The following is a 20,920-nucleotide window of genomic DNA, read 5'->3' on the forward strand; positions in this document are numbered from 1 at the left end:
TTTCAAATTTGCTCTTGCACTAAGTTTAGTGATTTTCAAATAAGTCGCTAGGACATCACGTCCTCTAACGTGAATGCGTAGTTTCATGATCTTTTATTTGACATGATGTAGTTTGAATTTTCCAATCAATAAAATACGTGTGATATTGCATTCCATATTCAACATCTTGTACAACGATTGCATAAATACCTCTTGCACACACAAACAACAAACGCTAAGTGAATCACGAAGAATAATAACAGGACCAAATGCATCTTATCAATCAATTCACAACTGCGCCAACTTCTCGGTTTTCAAAATACATTGAAATTTCTCTTTTATTTAACTCTTAAAATTCCAACTCGTTTTCTAAATTTTTCAAAATTGTTTTTAACTCTAACTCGTAGTTCTGAGCATAAGTCCTGAACAATTTCGAGATCCTAACAAATTCACCCTCAAAAGAGGGGTAATCACAACCAATACAGATGCGTCAAATTAAACATAACGAGAGTACAACAACAATAACGAGCTTCAAGAGTAATAAAGCTCTTAGCTCCGCAACAAGTGCATGCACCAACGAAATTAACACGACAAAGCAAGAAGTACGTCAAAGAATGTAACTTCCTCAGTAACCCTGCAAGTACATGTTCCTCTAATCAAGCATTAGCAACATAACATAACAAGTAGAAATGCTATTATCACAAAAACTTGGTGTCACAAATACCAAAATGAGTACGAAATAACATAATCAAAGCCTGATTAACCAAACATACAGGCCGAGACAATGTGTTCGAACATAAACTTAGTACGATCAATCAGCAAAACATTCAGCAAAACCCAGTGCAACCAACCAACAAGATTATGTAGTTCAAAATCATTTAAATAACTAGAGAGCAATAGTGTTCAAGCACACTTAAGCATCAGGGCTCTTTTCCAGAGCATTGACATCATCCGTGACATCCTTCAGAACCTCGTCCTCACCAGACAGATTATCCTCGGCAGCAACAGCTTCGGTAGCCTTAGTACCATCAACAAGGGGCTCCACACTATCGTTTCTTGGGACATGAAGGGGGAAAGCGTCCCCTGGATAAGCCTCGTTATAAATCCTCACCGTCTCGTTCATATCCCAAGAAACGTGCTCGCCCTTGAAGTACTCCATCATGGTTTCAACCCTTGCACGCATAGCATGTTGTGTGATGAGTTTCTGGGCCTCATCATGCATCTTCTCCTCAGTAGCTTTCACCTTCACAGTGAACTCGTCAAGATCTTGCTGCACCTCCCTTGCAACCTTCAAGTTCTCGGAAGCCGTCGCTTGAGTTGACTGCAACTTGCTCACACACTCCTTGTACTTGTCCTCCAGCTCTCGCATCTCCACCGCAGAAGCCTCATGAGCCATAAGAGATGCCTGCAGGGCCTACGCATGCAAAAATACAATTAACAGAAGAATCCAGCAACGACAAGAGGTAAAATAAAAGAAACAGTAATGGACAACTCACATGGAAAGCATAGCCAGTGGCTTCAGACCTCAACATCTTGGGACTTTTACCGTTTGAGGATTCGATGTACTGTGGCAGCAATAGATCACCCAAATAATGGGCAAACTCCGCAGGCCTGGCATGAGCATTATAGCCAAAAAAAATCAAAGGAGTAGATGAACCTGATCTAGCAGCAGTCTCAGAAGGAATAGATTTCATCCTTTTGGCCTCGGGGCTGAGAATGGGACTAGCTAGTAGTGGGGTCTTTGAGGATCCCGTCCCAACAGACTTCTCATCACGAGCCCTCTTCGCGAACAACTCTTTGGTAGACATCTCAAGCGGCTTAATAGCAGATGTTTGATACTCTGACAACATTGAGCACGAGAACAGTAAGAAGCACACAACAAACGCAAGAGTAAGACACCATTTTAACATCTTTATGGAGTAACGAATACCTTTAGCAAAGATACGACCTGAACTCATCTCGAGCCCCTTCACAGTTTTGGGACTTTCATGAGAATCGGAAGAAAGAGTCTGGGGTGTGGAAGACGCACGACTGGTAGCAACCACGGCCTTGTTACGGGTCCTGTTGGCAACCGTCCTGGCAGGAGCCATCTCTGAAGCATCGCCTTCCTCCTTGAATTTACCCTTCCTGACATACTCTGAGATGTTGACTGGACTAGAATTCCGGACAGGACGGCCAAGACAATTGGGCCAAATCCTGTCCTCAATAGGAAGAGCGAGAATCTTACTAACTGTCTCCTTGGCAGCCAGATTGTTAGGATCAAATGTGAAGTTCAAATCTAACAACGGTAAATAGAATAATCAGTTACACTACACGAAAATCTTGAAAGGACAGCAACGATGAACGACTACAACATGCAGAAAACAAAACAAGTGTAGCATAAAGATGTACCTTTGACTTCCCCTTTTGGGTCCCCTTTGGAATCCCAGCGATCAAGGAAGTGAGCTCCACCATCACCCAGTGACTCCTTCTTAGTAAAAAAATAATCCTTTTTCCAATTTCTATCGTTTGCAGATTCGACATTGAGAATCAAGGCCTTCTTGGTAGTGAAGCCGAAGCGGCACCCAAAATGCCTTTTGAGGGAATAACAGCACTTTATCACATTCACATCGATTCCCAATTTGTGTTTGGCCTCAACCGCATCAAGACAAGTTAGTATTCTCCAAGCAAAGGGCATCAGTTGCCCTGGAGAAATCTGCATGTCATCAAGGAGCTCCTGCACCAACTTCGAGAACGGAAAAGTCATCCCAATATCAAAGGGATAGAAATAGAGGCATACCCAGTCCGGCCGGAAGCAGTCGGCGTGAACAGACGACGGAGGGATCACAGCCTCGATGTTGCCTTCGAAAAATCGCTTGGCATCTTCAAGCTTCTCCGGCGTCATAAAGCTCTCCTTACTGTCACCGACTTCGATAAGATTAGTTGCAACCCATGGAGATGCGACTTTGACGGGAGATTTAGTGACGGCCTCACGAGAGGAAGGGGTTTGGTTAGTTTTCTTCGCCATGGAGGATGAGATTTGGAAAATGCCTTGAGAAAGAAAGAGATTGAGTAAAGAGATTGACTAGGAGGTGTATGCAAAGGGGAAGGCGTGAGATCAGATAACTACGCGTGGGAATGTGAATCGATAAGACAGAGCTGTGAAGACGTGCGCGGGAATAACGAAGAGATAGACAAATGATGATTTTATTTAATAAAAGATTTCTTAAACAAAATCAGGGGCTAATTGTTAGTGCGTGTTTTGATAGCCTGGCTGACGTAAAGTGACTTGACGTCACAGTGGGGGGACAGGACGGGACGGCATGCTCTAGAGTTTGAATTCGCGGAGAACGAGTCAGAGGCAGAGGATAAGCATTGAGAAGTTCACATGCGGATAAGTAGGAGGGGTGAGTTACAGCTGCACGTGGAGTAATAATAGGGATGTTAGTTGGAGTTTATCTTGTATAAATAGGGCTTAGACTCTTAGAAGAAGGGCAAGTAACATCAGCCCATACATATCGTAATACACCTTGAATTATAGTGAAGCATTCTTGGCAGGGTCACAACCCTCCCGCGGTTTTTTCCTCTCACGGGGTTTTCCGCGTCACCAATTTTTGTGTCTTTACTTTATTGTTTTTATATAATCTCTTTAGCATTTAACCCCGCAAATTCTAGCACGAACAGGGTTGATGAAAGAGATAAGATGTAGTTGTTGGGGAATGGGGAGTATAAAGAAATCGGTTTTTAGTTTTTATTTTAAAAGTATTTATATTTGATCATGAGCCTATATATATATAATATATCTTATCTTATATACTATAATAATAATAAGTAATCTATAAATTTAATTAAATCTATCTTTGATTAAGTATTGTTGATTAATAATTTTAAAAAAAAATATTTCATAAAATTTTGCTTATTTATACTATAATTTTTATTTTAATTTTATAACTTCGATGGGACCGGATTTTTGTTCGGTCTGGTTCAGCCCGGTAAAATTTGGAATTTCGATTCTCGTTCTTTTCGCTCACCACTCACCCCTACTCTCATCATGTTTGTTGTCACACATAGGGCTCAGCAAAAAAACGAAAAAAACCTGAAACCGAACCGAAACCGGTAAAAACCGAACCGAAAAAAATCGAGCCGAAACCGAAAAATTTAAAACCGAACCGATGTTATGGGTGCGGTTCCGGTTTTTGATTAAAACCAAACCGGGAAAAACCAAACCGAACAATTATTTAAATAATTAAAAAAATATAATATATATATGTATATGAATAGATAATTTATATAAATTTTAAAATAATTTAAAACAAGTATTCAAGAACCACAAGCAGATGAGGGCTGGGGCACGAGTATGAGACTGTGACTCTCGAGCTGTGGTTTGTTTAAATTTGATAGATTTATAAATCATTGTTTTTACTGCTGTTAGGGGATCAAGGAGGTTGACAACTATTTGTTTAAGTTTGAAACAACAAACAATAGTTTCCAAAGTCCACCCCTTGTACATTTGCAATTTTGCTCTTAGTGTCAATAGTTTTCAGAGTCCACCCCTTGTACATTTGCAATTTTGCTCCTGGTGTTTCTGATCTATATTAGGAGTTGCAGTTTTACAAAAAGTTAAGTGATTCTCTTTACCACTAACTGAGCAAGAATCTACCGATTCCGGAATTTTTTTGCTTGGCTAGTGCACGTTGATTATTATGTCTATATTGCGCGCATCAATTGCTCTCCTTCGTATATTAATTTTCATTTAATAAATTTGTCGGTTTTGTAACCGAAACTGAGCCGATTATAATTGAACCGGGATTTTTAAATCGAAATCGAATCCGAACCAACGCTTGCGGTTCACAATTTAAAAAATCGAAAGTTGCAGTTCCGATTTTATCCCGAAACCGTGCCGAACCAGCCATGCTCTCCCGGTCTCTCTAGTCACACATGCAGAAAGACGTCGACTATTACTAAAATCTTAAAAATTGAAGAGAGCGAGCCACACCAACAACACATGCAAAGAAAGTGTAAAAGGGAAAGCACGGATTCTCGGGGCACATGGTTTGTTATTTAATGTATTTTGGTCAAATGCTCAGCGGCGTCCTCCCTGCCCCCACCTCTTTCAACCTTTTAGCAGCTTTTGTTCTATATCGGACTTTTTGTCTATAGACAATTCACATGCAACTGAGACCCGCGGGCTGAGTTTATATAGGGGCCGTTTGGGTGAGTTTAAAATAAATGCCTCTTGCTTAAAATAAAAAAGTGGAGTAGAAGTTAGAAGCAAGTTAAGACTTATAAGTGATTAAAGTGTTTGGGAAATAAGCAGAAGTTGTGAAACAAAAGCTAGCATTCCTAATTTTTTATAAGTGCTTATTGACTTTTACAAAAACGATACAAATAAGTGCTTGTAACTTATAAATCAGAAACCCGGCTTAAAAGCCGGAAACAAACACCCACATAATTCATGATTCGTGGCTTATACCATAAGATAGAAGCTTAAAATATCAATTTTAGATAATTTTAACTTATAAGTAATTTTTGAGTTATTAAAAATATAATAATAATAATAAAAGTTATTTATAGGTAACTTATGATTTATGAGCAATCTTTATCAAAAATTAAGTCATCGAAAAAAAGTACTTAAAACTAGTATTTTCAACTTCTTAAAAGTGCTTTTATTTATTTACACAAACGAGTCAAAAAAATGCAGAAGGCAGAAGCACATTCTACCTAATTTTTGTTTCATGACTTCAACTTCACCTTTTTATAATAAGCACTTATTTTAAACTCACTTAAACGGCCCCTAAACTTCTAACTTTAAATCTGTTTCTAGCTTATTTTTGACTTTAAGCTGATTTCTAACTTATTACACAACATAGTTTTTTCAGCTTAAAATCAAAAATTACTTAATACCCGGATTTTAAACGTCAAACAACCTCTAAGTAATTTGGATTATATATCCGTATCACGTTTGTGTATAAATTTTAGAAGAAAAATAGTTTCCATCAAGACTTGAGCTTTCCAAATTGAATTATTCGCAGTGAAGCAGGTGTGCAGTGAGATAAACAAGGAAATTTATAGATTAAGAGAGTTTGTAATCCTTCGGTTTGGCTCAAACACAAAGTATTTATATTTTTTTAATAAAATTTTATAATCTAAACTTCATAAGTTCTTATACTTGGAAACTCATTTCGTTTTTTTGTTAAAAATTATCGTTAACATTTTTTATTTATGTTTTTATGACCTTTTATTTTAACCTTTTTTCCAGAAATAATCCTTTTATTTATTAAAAAATAATCAAAATATGTATTTTTTTTTCAAGTTCACCCAAACACATCCCAGATATTAATAATTCTAGATAAAATTATTTTTTAAAAAAATATAAAAAGTGTTTCTTTAGTGTGTATTTGGGTGAACCATAAAAAAATATACATATTTCTATATTTTTCTAGAAATAAATTACTTAAATATGAAAAATAAGACAAAACAAACAGAGACATAAAAATACAAATTGATAACATTAACGACTTTTTTTTTTAACGAAAACAAGGTTGAGACTACGAAATAGAAGAAATTATGAAATTAGATTGCAATCTGTCACACGAAAAAGTATAAATATTTATGTGCGTCTCAGACAAAGTTAAAGATTACAAACTGACTTTAAAAATTATTAAGATTTAGCATTACATCCTTTATAACATTCTAAATTCTTTTAAAATATCCGGCTATATTTAAACAAGATATTACAACATCTATTGTTATTTGATACAAGAAAAATATATTTTGAGATTTTATAAAAGTATCTATGACGATATTGATTGAAAATGACCGGCAAAAATTGGATTTTTAAGATATTGTGTAAAATGTACGGAATTTACAAGACACTTTTTTCGATCGTACGAGCTGTATTGATGGACTATATTTTTAAAATGTCATGTTATGATAATTTAAAATTATTATAAATAAAATCTATTATTTTAATACGATAAGCGATGACGTGAATTGTGACAACCCGGGTCAAATCCCGAATCTTTCTCGAAAATCGGGTCAAGTCCTGAATTCCAACTTTGAAAATAAGCCCAAATACAGTGGCCCAATTGCAGCAATTTGGATAATCCACAAACTCAACACAGGCCCCCAAAAGATCATGATTTGGTGGTGCAATTAGTAGTTATAAACTGAACTAAAGTCTCCACGCTTCTCCATGCGAGACTAGGGTGTTACATGAATTCTTACTACAAGTCTCCACACAAATTTAGAAGGTTGACTAAAATTATAAATAATAATATTGTTCTAGTGGAAATGTATAATATTTTTAACTAAGAATTCCTGGGGCTCGTAGATACTCCAAAACACTAAATTTAATATTCTTTTTGATATACCTCAGGTTATAAAATAATTGTCTATTTTTTATTTTTAATAGTTAAATAGACTAAATTTTGAATATATATATATATATATATATATATATATATCAAAGAAATTAAAACTAAAACAAGAAACATATATATATGTGTGTGTGTGAGACTTACTTTAAAAATATAATTTTCAGTTATTTTAAATTTTTATAAAATTAATTTATAGCATACACTTAAAATTTGGTCAATCTCAATGTAAAATTCTAAAGTGGACAAGTGACATAAAATTGAGGTACTCCTTCCGTCCCAGCCAATTCTTTACGTTTGGTTTGGGCATGGAGGTTAAGAAATATGTATAAAATAGTAAAAAAAAAAAAGTAAGTGAAGTAGTGGGACCCATCGTTTTTTAATGTATAAAAAAGAGATAGTGGAGTAAAAGTAGTGTGAGAGTGAGTAAAAGTAGTGTGAAAAAGGAAGAAAAGTTGGAAAGTAGTGGGACCCATTGACTATTTTTGGTAAGTTTGGAATGTAAAGAATTGGATGGGACATCCCAAAAAAAAAACTATAAAGAATCTGGTGGGACGGAGTCACGGAGGGAGTATATTATTTCAAAAATGAAAAAGGAGCTAATATATAATTTATAATATAGCAAAAATCTACTCCCTTCATTTTTAAATACTTGCTTCTTTTAATTTTTTAGCACATATTTTAAGATTTCATAACATAGTTACTATAAATATTATTGTCAAATATCTCTTTTTATATATTTTTTATTCAGATTTGAAAAAAAAACAAATAATAATTTCTTGTTACATATCAATATACTTATATAAAGGAGAAGCGAGGGGCGTGTAGGTGGCGCCTCTCAGATAGCTCCGTTCTATTTTTCTAATTTTCTGGAATTTTTGGATGAAAAATATCAAAAATAAAAATTATCTTTTTTGTTGTAGATTAATTGATATGGTATATATCTTGGCATAAATTAATCTGATTTTGTTTCAGATTATTTATGGAATATAATAACTTGCAAGTTTTTTAATCTGATTTTGTTTCAGATTTAATTATAGAAAAGATTAGCACACAAGTCCTTCTGTCAGATTATTTATGGAATATAATAGCTTGCAAGTTTTTTAATCTGATTCTGTTTCAGATTATTTAGTTATGGAAAAAATTAGCACACAAGTCTCTCTGCACCTATAAATACCTCTATAGGTTGTAGGGTTTTGGATTATCTAAACACAACCTTTTCTCTCAATACCACAACCTTACTCGTTGGTGGTGCTGTTCTTATGCAACGACATTGTAACACGTTTATGGGAAGCTATCGTTCTACACATATGATGAGAAGCTATCGTTCTACACATACGATGAGGGGGCGAATACGCTTTATAAATCGTAACCTGTTTTATCCTGGGAAGCTATCGTTCTACACATACGATGAAAAGCTATCATTCTACACATACGATGAGGGGGCGAATACGCTTTATAACAAATTTTCTTTGCCTATTTATCTTCTCCATCTAATTCAACTGGGGATGGTTTCGGATTTATATCTCAATATCTTTTTGACTGTTCGCAAAAACATGAATTAAAATTTTCTTGAGACTGTTATCTCATGAATTTTAATTCATGTTTTTGCGAACAACCAATCCAAAGAAATTGAAGGAAGGAGTCACTAATATACACCAACATGGATTGGAATTCATATGTACGGACATAATTAATGTTCGTATAATTAGAACATAATGTTTATCCCTGTTAAAACTGGGGATGGTTTCGGATTTACATCTCAATATCTTTTTGACTTTTATGCACTTGTGTTCTTGTAAGCTTACTGTCTATTTTATTGGTCAATCAATGTATATGGTTATATGTCATCAATCAGTTCTGTTAAAGAGACGTATGCTTTTTACATGTAGGGCACGGTATATATGTCTAAGAAGTAGAGTTTGGAAATTAATGACAATGTCAGCGAAAAACATGCTTACTTTTTAAAAAAAACACAATTAAAATTAAGATTCGTCATGCCTTAAATCGTTAATTATATGCAGAAATTTATTTTCATTTTTTCACTCATAAATTATAGTCCAATTATATAATTTTGTATATCAATACTGGTATTGCATCGAGATGTTTATAATATAAAATATATTTTATTCTACAAATATCAATTTTGAATGATTAATAAAATTTTTATAGACTGCCACACGATTATATTATCTTCCAAATACTAATTTTAAATTATTATTATAATTTTTATATGCCGCCGCAACTTCTCAACCAGTTGAAATCTAAATGAAAAAGTGAGGAGGCATAGCGGGGGGAGTCTTACACTTTATAATTTTGTTAAATTTACGGTTAAATTTTCTTAAAGTAATAGTATTGAGATCAACGAAAAATATTAATTTATTGAGTTTATTACTTTATCGAGAGTAAAAATACACTATGTACATAATGTTGGAAACAGAAAAAAATATTACTTTTAGTAAGAATATTACATATCGATTATTAATTAAATAAATGAGGTTCAACTGTACGTCAAAAACCATAATATCGAGCAATAAATTTCAAAATCTTTAATTTATCGCTTTTTTCTTGCATACGGCATACCCCGTGTCCAAAGGTGCACCAAAAGCAACTACACCGTCTATCTAAAACATACAGCTTCAGCTTCGTCTCCTTTCACCCCGTCCCCATCTGTCATCACTAATCTCTCTCTCTCTCTCTCTCTGAATCTCTCTCTCTCTCTCAGAAGACAACAAAATCTCTGCGAGAATTTCACAAGACAGTATGAGATTAAGTGCATTGCAGTGACAACGACTTCAACTTCCGAAAACCTCAGGTATTTTTCACTGCTTTCACTTCCTCAGCGCTTAACATTTATCACTTGGCATACAGTGCATCTAAGTTTTCACTATCATCTAGTGATTAATTAAGTAGCAAATCAGTCAGCGAATGCAGACAGAGACTGACAGTCTGTATTATAGGGGACCATTCCGCTATAATATTCAACTACTTATTATATGGTTACAAAGCACTCAATTAAATAATGCGATGAAATTAGCAATTAATCCATGATTAGATTTGTTTGTTTCGTAGATAATGATTGTCCAATTTGCTGGTCCCTATTGTCTCTACAAACTAAGCCAAGCATTACAATGTGAAGCATATGACTCTGATTAGTGTGTGCGTGTTTCTATATATTATATGTGTGTGTGTTATTATTGAGGCGTATGTGTTGACGGTGGCATTGTAATTATTGTTAGTTGAGAATGGGAGCGAGTGATGTTGGAGAGGAGGTAGGGATGGCAGGGGGACATGATGAGAAGATTTTCGTGACCGTCCGGTTGAGGCCTTTGAACCGGAAGGAGATTGCGAGGAATGATGTGGCGGATTGGGATTGTATTAACGGCGACACTGTCATTTACAAGAATGCTAATCTTTCTATGCCCGATCGGTCTATGTATCCGTCTGCTTATACATTTGGTAAGCTTATATTTACTATTAGTTTTTCTTGATTTGTGTGTGATGTATGGTGTATGTTTCGGTTTGTTATGTACAATGGTACTTAATTGTCTTGTATGGACACGTTTTTAATGTTAAGCGCTGTTTTGTTTCCTAGAGGTTTAATTTAAAGTGGAAATGAATCATTTTCGGGGAATGGGGATTATCTGATGCATTTTCCATTTGTGCTCGGCCGGTGGAGTACGAACGGGTTTTAGATTTGGTTTATAGTCGGATATAGTTTTGTTTATGGTAATTCTTTTCAATTGATGGTTCAAGTGTATATGTGTTGAAATGAGATGGAATGGAGTGCATGAGCATGACTATGTTTTTTCCATTAGACGTTTGTGGTTAAGCTTCAATGATTTTGATGTATACTAGTTATCATAAGAATAAGAAACTAACAACAATCACTGCAGTTGTGAATTGTCGAGTTTAACAGTATTTTTCTAAGATTGTTCTTATAATTTTGTTCATTCGTGGTGGGATTTTGGGGATCCAGATAAGGTATTTGGTTGTGATTGCTCTACGAGGCAGGTGTATATGGAAGGAGCCAAGGAAGTTGCTCTATCAGTTCTAACTGGTATCAATTGTGAGTATACGTCTCTATTCTATTTTATTCCCTTCTTTTTGTCATGAATTTTCTCTTGACTTTGTCGCAAATGTATACGACTCCAGCTAGTGTTTTTGCATATGGACAAACAAGTAGCGGAAAAACGTTTACCATGACCGGCATTACTGAGTATACTATATCTGATATATATGACTATATACAGAAGGTAATTAAAGTCAAGTGCATCATTTTAATGATACAGTTTTAGTTCTGCATGTTGCATTCAGTGCCTTGGTTGATTTGCTAGACATATATGGTTGTGTTTTTTGTAGCACACAGAAAGAGAATTTCATTTGAAGTTTTCTGCAATGGAGATCTATAATGAATCAGTTAGAGACCTCCTCAGCACTGATAACACTCCCCTCAGGCTCTTAGATGATCCAGAGGTGTGAACTTTTTCCTTACACAATACACCTATCAATGTGTTGTTGTAGCATGACAGTTGTTTGTTTTGATAGAGAGGTACCATTGTTGAGAAACTCACGGAGGAAATATTGAGAGACTGGGATCACGTAATGGAGCTTCTTTCTCTATGTGAAGGTAAGTTTCATCGAACCATTCTTCTGATAGAGGACTACTGAATAAGGTCTAATATTTTGTGCTGCACTTTTGCAGCTCAGAGACAGATTGGGGAGACCTCTCTGAATGAAACAAGCTCCAGATCACATCAAATCATAAGAATGGTACAACTGCCGAGCCTAGTATATTATTTTATGATTTGTTTTGGGTGTAGAACCAGATGGGATTGTTATGTCAATTATATTATTTCATTTGTTAATATTACAGACTGTGGAAAGTTCTACCCGTGAGCTTTTAAGCAAGGATAACTCGAGCACCCTCGTGGCATCTGTGGTATGCTTTCGTTCAAGTTTCCATTAATTTTGTTCAAAATTGGTAAATGATATGTTTGAGAATATTGGACTAAATATTGTGTTTGTTTAGTGATATTGATGAAAATTAGTGTTCTTTGAATTTAGAATTTTGTCGATCTTGCTGGAAGTGAGCGTGCATCCCAGTCATTATCAGCTGGTACAAGGTTAAAGGAAGGCTGCCATATCAACCGCAGTTTGCTTACCCTTGGGACTGTAATCCGCAAACTAAGGTCAGTCTCTCTATCCTTTTTCCCCCATCCAATTACTTATAAAATTTTAGTCATTATTTCACTAATTGATAGATCTTTTGATGTTTGAGAATAATGTATATTCTGCTATTCTTTATTTGTGATAGAAACTTTAGTCACAAATCATCTTCAAGGACTTGCAACTGTTTCCATTTGAGGCATGGTTCTTGTGGGTACATAAGTACATAACTAAGTTTGCTTAATTATTTTTACGAGATATATAAAAGGCTTTTGATATTATGACAATATGACATGACAGGCTGGCAAATTATCTGCTGCTCTCCTATCACACTCACCCACCCCCCACCCACACACACATCTCCCCTAAACTACCCTTCCCATGTTTGAACTTTACCTTGCCCAGCTGCCCTCTGTTGGTTATGATAAACTAAAGAAGGCTTATACAGTGCAACGTGCGAAAATTTTATTTGTGGTAGTTGTCAAAATATTAACCCACTTTTGTAAATGGTTGCAGCAAGGGAAGAAATGGTCATATTCCTTTCAGAGATTCAAAGCTAACCCGTATACTGCAATCCTCATTGGGAGGCAATGCTAGAACTGCCATAATATGTACAATGAGCCCTGCACGAGTTCATGTTGAGCAATCAAGAAATACACTGTTGTTCGCAAGTTGTGCCAAAGAAGTATCAACTAATGCGCAAGTTAACGTGATAATATCAGATAAGGCTTTGGTAAAACATTTGCAGAGAGAGTTAACTAGATTGGAGAGTGAGTTAAGTACAGGATCTACTTATGTTGCATCGAAGTATTCTGCACTTCTTCGCGAGAAAGAACTGCAAATTGAAAAGGTACGACTCAAGTTCCAAAATTAAATTTGTTAGTCTTGATATATTCTTTTAGAGACTATTCAATGCTCAGTGTCAGTAACTAGTTCTGCTGTTAAAATTACTCATTATGTATTATATCTGAAGTGCTTAATTACGGATTCAACAATATTAATGCAACTGAGGTAGTATCCCTTAAGTAATACATTGTTGCTGAAATATTTATAGTCCTTCTATATCCACAGGATTCTTTCCTTGATAGCACAATAGGGTTTAGCAAACTTTTCACCTGTTTCCTATAAGTTCTCTTCCCTTTAGCATTAAGAATTTACTGTCTTGCAAATGATTGACCCCCACGAAATAGGTAATTTATGGTCTTGATCAATTTAAAATCTAACCTCTTCTTAACCAGCCCTCTATCTTTCAAGAAAAACTCAGAATGCTTCAATATCTTTGTGGAGGTTTATGCTAAATCTATTAATTGCGTAAGGTCACCTTTTTTCCCCTTCTGCATAAATATTAGGTAATTTTTTTTAAAGGATTAAGAGGTTATTTGCTTCACTTTTAGAAATCAATGTTTGTACTTCAGTGTATCAGAGGAGATTTAAGTCGATTTCAGATTGGACATAAATTTAAGCCCTTTAATTATAAAAGTTGGTGTCAGTATCACAGCCAATGTCTTTGCAGCAGTTAATCAATGAACCAACCCTATGTATCTTCCTTAAAGCCTCCCTCTCTTAAACAACCACATATAATAATTACAGAAAAATTAGCAATATTGTTACTGATATAAATGAGGTAGAGATGCTGCAATTTTCCCTCAAAAGGGTTTATTTTCTGAACCCAGATTACTACCATTGCATTTAATCGAAAATATAAGGTTCTACTTGTGTGCACCCTTCTATTTGTATTCATGTCTTCAAAGATCGTTCTCTTTGTGCAATTTTTGAGCTTGTTTTAATTGGTTAAATTTTAGATGTATTCTTTACTCAAATATCTTACATGCTCTGTATATGAACCTTACATATAGCTGCTATATCAGATATTGCTGTCATCTTGAATGTGCTTAATAAAACTGTGGTTAACCTATATTCTCTATGGTGTAGCTGGAAAGAGAGGTAAAGGACCTGACTCTGCAACGAGATTCTGCTAAATCTCAAATTCAGGAAATGCTAAGATGTATTGGAAATGATGGGCATCCATTGACAAGGGTAAACATTGTTTTCATTCATATGGGACTCACTGAAGTTTCTCTTCTATCTTGACCCGTATCCATTGTTAAGTTCTAATTCTATGTTCCAACCTTCCAGGTAGTTCATAATCACTACCCCCACTTGCGAGTTCAGGATTCACCAGATGCCGGATACCGAGTAGAGAATAATTACTTAACAGCAGTTCCTCACTCTATGGACGTTGCTTCCAAAACATTATGCACATCTCCCTTTTCTGATAGACAGGATGTTAATGCACTAAATTATAACCACAGTTTTTTCCCTGGTTCTTCTGAAGATTTGCACCCAGACCCATGCCGAAGACCGCTGACCAGTACTTCACAGATCAGTGAAAGTGATTTAAGCCAGGATCTGGATGATTATGATGGTAAGAGTAATTGTACATCTGAAGATATATGCAAGGAAGTTCGGTGCATCGAAACAGAAGATTTCAGTAAGAATAATCATCCGGAATCCAGTCAATTATCTAATGCCCATGACATTGGAATATCCGCTACTATTGTTTTGAAAAATGGAGAGACTGCAAATGAGGAATGGGTATCACCTATGTCAAAGTCAGATGAGGTATTAGTCTCTTTGCTTTCGAAAGAAGAAACAGAATCTATTGCACCCTCTTTAAAGACGAATAGAGAAGCTCTAACATTTCCATGTAGTGAAGATAGACAAGTGGCATTACCATATATAGAGGATAGTAAAATAAATTGCATTTATGATACTCCTTCACCTGAAAAACGATCTCCATCTTATGACCTGGTCAAGGAGTTTTCCAGGTCCAGGAGCCCGAGTTCAACAACAAGCAGGAGCTATGAATCTGGTATTTCGGCAACCTTATCTTCCCCGAGGCTGCAGGAGGCAGTACACCTTGATGACACTCCACCAAATGGCTGTGAGGAATACCACACTCAAAAACCTCATGCTTCTCAGAGTGAAAATTCTAGACTAAACTATGGTTCTGATGTTGTGATCTCATCTAGCAATGGCTCGCAGTCGCCTAACAAGAATGGTGTTGACATTGAGCTTGACACACAAGAGCAGGGAAAATTATCTGCTGAAATTATTAGCGATGGCAATACATGCATTGCAAAACTGGAAACTATGTCTGAACCTCATGATGAGCACCAAGGTTTTGACACTCTTGTAAGTCTTATCTTAGCCTCAGTTTTCAAATAGATTCCTAAGATCTTCTAAGGGCCAGTGCATTTTATCTGTTTATACAAGTGAAGTGCAGAGTCATTGTTATTAGTATATATCCTACCATCTAATTTTGTCATCGTTACTGCATACTAAAAGAAAATTTGAGTGTGCTGAAGGCTTTAATGGGTTCTCCTCAATCGCTAGATAAGTAGAAAGAACTTTTGCTGCATCGACAACTTTCTTTTAGGGGAATTGCATAAGATTATTTCCTGCATCATGCACTTGTATAATGATAGTGGGAACTGCATATATCACATGAATTCATTGCAAGACCTCAACATGCATGCATGTTATCTAATATATTGTGTGTTTATGTAGACATTTGTGCAGATATGTATGTTTGTGAGTGTGATGTGTGTACATGGATGGACAAACATATATCCTGGCCGGACGTAGTGCAATATTTGTTACCTATTTCAATAATTTTTTTTTGGGATAAATGTTTGAGAAACAGTAGGTGCTCTTGTTTCGTAAGTGCACAAGAAACATGTTGGCAGCAACTACCCATCCTTATATAACTCTGCAATGTTATCCTTTTGAGGTCATTAAGCAAGATAACAAATGTTTTTCTATCCTTATTTTTATATATGTAAACTAGCTGTTTTTCTAATCAATTTTGTTGTAAATTCTTTTAGGCAAATGAGACAAAAACGATGTCCAATATGTGTTTGAAGAGTGTAAAAGATGTCGGCTTAGATCCAATGGAATATGATCTCAGTAGTCCTTCAAATTGGCCATCAGAATTTAAAAGACTCCAGAAAGATATAATAGAATTATGGCATACTTGCAATGTATCTTTAGTGCACAGAACACATTTCTTCTTGCTATTCAATGGTGACCCAACTGACTCCATATACATGGAGGTTGAACTTCGGAGGTTGTTTTTTCTGAAGGAGACATTTTCTCAGGGTAATCAGACTGTGGAAGACGGAAGGACTCTTACAATTGCTTCCAGGTGAGAGATGTTTTTTCTTTTATTTGTTTTATTAAGGAAGATATTTTTACTTCAAGTTATTATAGTGCAGATTATCGCAGTCAACTCACTTTATTGCTTTGTTCTTTCGGTAAAATCATGGTAGATAAGTTCTGTAGGCATGCATGTACTTCGGAAATAATGGCACTGTTCTGGTTGTAAGTTGCAAAAATTTGACGTTTAATTACAAAGGTTATAATTAGAAATAGCAGCTGATACTTTTGTACTCTGATTAATGAAGAGATCTCCAATACACCACCTCTATATCACTTGTCTTTTATTACTTGTAGCTTCATTAATTACTTTATTAACTCTCTGTCCATTGCTGTTATGTTTCCTTCTGTAATAGTCTCAAGGCTATTCGTCATGAGAGGCACATGCTCAGCATCCAAATGCACAAGCAACTCCCCCAAATAGAGAGAAAGAGTCTCTACCTTAAATGGAACATTCCTTTGAATAGTAAACATAGGAGAGTTCAGCTGGCCAATCTCCTATGGACGAATTCAGGAGATTTGGACCACATTGCAGACAGTGCCTTTGTCGTAGCTAAACTTATTGGGCTTACAGAGCCCGGAAAGGCTTCTAAGGAGATGTTTGGTCTGAAGTTTGCTCCCTGGAGCTCCAGAAGATCGTATAGTGTTAAGCGCAGCCTGATATCAATATTGTAAGATTGCTGCAGATGGCAAGGGAGAAAGTGTGGTAACAATGTGGTACCCAGGGGGCTCCATTTACTTAGATATTTATAATATATGTATAATTGCTACCTTAAACTTTCTAGTATAATTTTAGAGGCTGGTACATTGCTCAGGGGTTTGTAAAACAGTAGCTAACCTATAAGCCTCAAGTACTTGTTTTTTTTTTTTTTTTCTTAATTTTTAATTTTTAATTTAGTACTAATACCTTGTGTATTGCTTAGTATTTCTTAGTAATGAAGAAACTTAACTGGAATTCCCTGCATAAGTTTTCTTCTTTGTTCCTATGGAATGACGTTTGGTTGGTGCACTCAATATGACAGCTTCATGTACAATTTTTATTGCTTTTGTATTTATCTGTCTTCTTCTTGTGCAGTGCACTTGATTTTATTTTCGGTAGAAAATTTAATAAATTAAAAACAGCTGTGCTACCGTTTAGTTATACAGTGAAGATGTTATAATGGTTCTAGCATCTTATTTTTTCTTCTTTGGTTATATGCCAGGAAGGCTGTGTAGTACAAACGGTATAACTGATCACTAACGGAGTCTCAAGTGGCTCGCTTAATGGTATCAAACTCATATAATTGCCGTTAAAAAGAGTAACAGAAGTTTACACGGAATGACAGATTGGTTTGACATGTGGCAGGCCATGTAATTTGAAATTTATATGGAAATAAAGTATGCAAAAAAAAAAGTACGCAATTTTTTTATCAAATTAATTTCAGGATATAACTATCTAAATAAATGAATGGAACTTAATTTTAAGATATAATTAACTAAACTTCCAAGATTAAATTTTTTATATTTTTCATTAGATTATAATTATTTTTGAATAATATTGAAATATTTTTTTTTAAATAAATTTTATTTATGTGAATATTATTGTTGACAAGAAATTAAATATTATTGTTGAAAAATATATTAATATACATAATATAGAACAGTAAAATATTCTCGCCGACGGAGGACTAAACAGCCGGAGGTATCTTGAAAGACACGATGATTGATTCTCAAGTCAACAAGATGTGGGGAAAAGAAGTGATAGCAAATCCACATAAACATCACTAACAAGAATGTAATCATTCGACAGAACTGGATCGATTGGATGACATGACCCTTTCTTTTTTAATCTTTAAATTTCATAATTCATGAAAATACGTGTTCGTTTTCTTCTTTCAAATCAATAACCCTATCACGCACAATCACATGTAACAAACTACATGGTGTGTTATAATTATAAAAACAGTGGCATGTAATTTTAAAGTAATAATGCGCAAAAATATCGAAAGCAAATATGGCTCTAATAGAAAAAAAATATGCAAACAAAATCAATAAAAAAGTTGCTTGCTTTATTTTAACTTAACGTAGTTATGTGAAGTGTGAACGTATTATTTTTAAATTTCACCACCATATTTTAAATAAGAAGGTACCTTATCAATTTTTATTTACTCCAAATTCAAAATTTAAATCTGGAATAACATTTTTACCACTAAATTATTCGATCACAAATTTTCACTACAGTTGATGATTACGGAATCTGAACCCTCATCTATCTTCGGAATTGACAAATGCATGAATATTTCCATCATAGATGCAGCGGAGATTTTATTCTCTGAAGGCATTCACATTGTTCGATCCAGCACGGTTTAGCCATGTGGACTACTTTCAAAGAATTGTCAAAGTCAACATCGAGTCCTCGCAATCAAAAATTGTGCCACATCTCTATGACCGACTTCACTGGTACTCTCCCCGAACCATAACATAGATACTCCCTCCGTCTCAGTTTATAAGTATTTTTTGAAAAATTATTTATTCTAAAATACTTGTCCCTCATCCTTTTCAAAATAATGTTTTAAATAGTTTTTCTTAAAATACTCTTCAAACACAATTTCCAATATTTGACTAGTAGCTCACAACACATTTTAATTTAGTGCAACTATTAAGGATTGACAAGAAAATTAAATACCCAACTAACATTTTCTTAAGATGCGTAATTTTTTTAAAAGGGACCTAAAAATTGAGACGGAGGGAGTATTTTTAAAAAAATAATGTATAGTTTCTCTCCATTCAAAATGACAGTTTTTTTAATTTTTGACACATATTTTAAAATTGAATTGTTTTTAAATAAAAATTTGACATATATATTTTTATTCAAAAAACATAAATTTAAAATCAATACGAAATGTGCTTTTAACACCTCAATTTACGTGGGTAAAACGTTCAAATGACTATTATATTAAATTATAAGAAAAATCATGACATTAGTCATAATATTTTAATATGGGAGATAAAATATGGAATGGAAAAGTAGAATTTTTATAAAGATAAATCAATCTAGTCTTAATAATAGGGAGAAAGATCGGAGAAAATTACTCAGTGAATCAGCCAAAATGAAGGGCCATTCTGTTAAGCAAATTCCACAGTTACAGATTTGAGTCTAGAGAGAGAATTACAAATAGTTATCAGTATGCATGAATAGTCCCAAAGCTCCTACAATACTATATATTCTCTCTACTGAAATGCGGCCTAAATTAACATGAAATGCAACTACGTAAAATAAAATGCAACATGAACGTTACGGTTGTTATGCATGCTCCACAATGGGCCCCTTGTCCTTCTTTCCATTATCTTTCCCAGCTTCCCGTCCTTTCCCTTTGTCTGAGTCAGAAACATGTAGACCCACACTCTCTTCTCCACGTAACGCATCAATACTCCCTCGTTCAGCAGATCCTTGACCCCAAGGATCGAAGTGAGGAAACTACTGCATAATAACCTCAGCATCTACCCAAATAGCTTCTTCAACTAGTCTATTAGTCCACATGATTAACCATTGGACCTGAGCAGCACTTCTCCTCTTGATAGTCCTGATCTCTTGCACTTTCCACGAGGTTTTGACTGGTTCTTGGCTGTCTGAATCATATTTTTCAGGGAGAAATGTATCCAAACTAATAGGTATACGACCTTGATGCTTTTTAAAGAGGGACACATGAAAAGTCGGATGAATCTTTGACGCCATTGGTAGTTGCAAGGTATAAGCTACACTACCCACTTTCTTCAGAACACGGTATGGCCCAAAATATTTGGTAGCCAATTTCTGGTGTGGACGAGATGCTCCATAACTTTGTTTATAGGGCTGAAGCTTTAAGTAGACCCAATCACCAACTACAAAACATCTTTCCGAACGAATCTTGTTTGTTGTTTCATTCGATTCCTAGCTTTGTGTAAATTATCCTTCAACAGTGCTAGCATCTGTTCCCTAGCTTGAAGACTCTTGGATATAAGGGCGATGCAACAGAGGGGGATATCCATACATTACCTCGAAAGGGTTCTTCTTGACGGCCGTATGAAACGACGTCTTGTACCAAAATTCAGCTAGGGGTAACCACTTCACTCAATCATGTGGTTTCTCATGGCACATGCAGCGAAGATAAGTTACTAAGCAGTGATTTAGCACTTCAGACTGTTCATCCTCTAGGGAAGATAGGCAGTTGACATCTTCA

General features: G+C 35.2%; 1 protein-coding gene across 1 annotated transcript; it reads left to right on the forward strand.

The window, feature by feature from the left end:
* The first annotated feature begins 9,991 nt into the window (after nucleotides 1–9,991).
* LOC108223816 (kinesin-like protein KIN-7F) lies at nucleotides 9,992–17,755 on the forward strand. Its single transcript, XM_017398242.2, has 14 exons — nucleotides 9,992–10,149; nucleotides 10,574–10,793; nucleotides 11,314–11,403; nucleotides 11,490–11,590; nucleotides 11,697–11,810; nucleotides 11,883–11,964; nucleotides 12,040–12,107; nucleotides 12,211–12,276; nucleotides 12,402–12,526; nucleotides 13,020–13,353; nucleotides 14,436–14,540; nucleotides 14,640–15,698; nucleotides 16,391–16,710; nucleotides 17,078–17,755. The coding sequence occupies exons 2-14, from the start codon at nucleotides 10,580–10,582 to the stop codon at nucleotides 17,394–17,396; spliced, it is 2,997 nt and encodes a 998-aa protein (XP_017253731.1). The 5' UTR covers nucleotides 9,992–10,149; nucleotides 10,574–10,579; the 3' UTR covers nucleotides 17,397–17,755.
* The last annotated feature ends 3,165 nt before the right edge of the window (nucleotides 17,756–20,920 follow it).

The sequence above is a fragment of the Daucus carota genome, chromosome 5 (genome assembly GCF_001625215.2).
Source record: "Daucus carota subsp. sativus chromosome 5, DH1 v3.0, whole genome shotgun sequence".
Lineage (NCBI taxonomy): Eukaryota > Viridiplantae > Streptophyta > Magnoliopsida > Apiales > Apiaceae > Daucus > Daucus carota.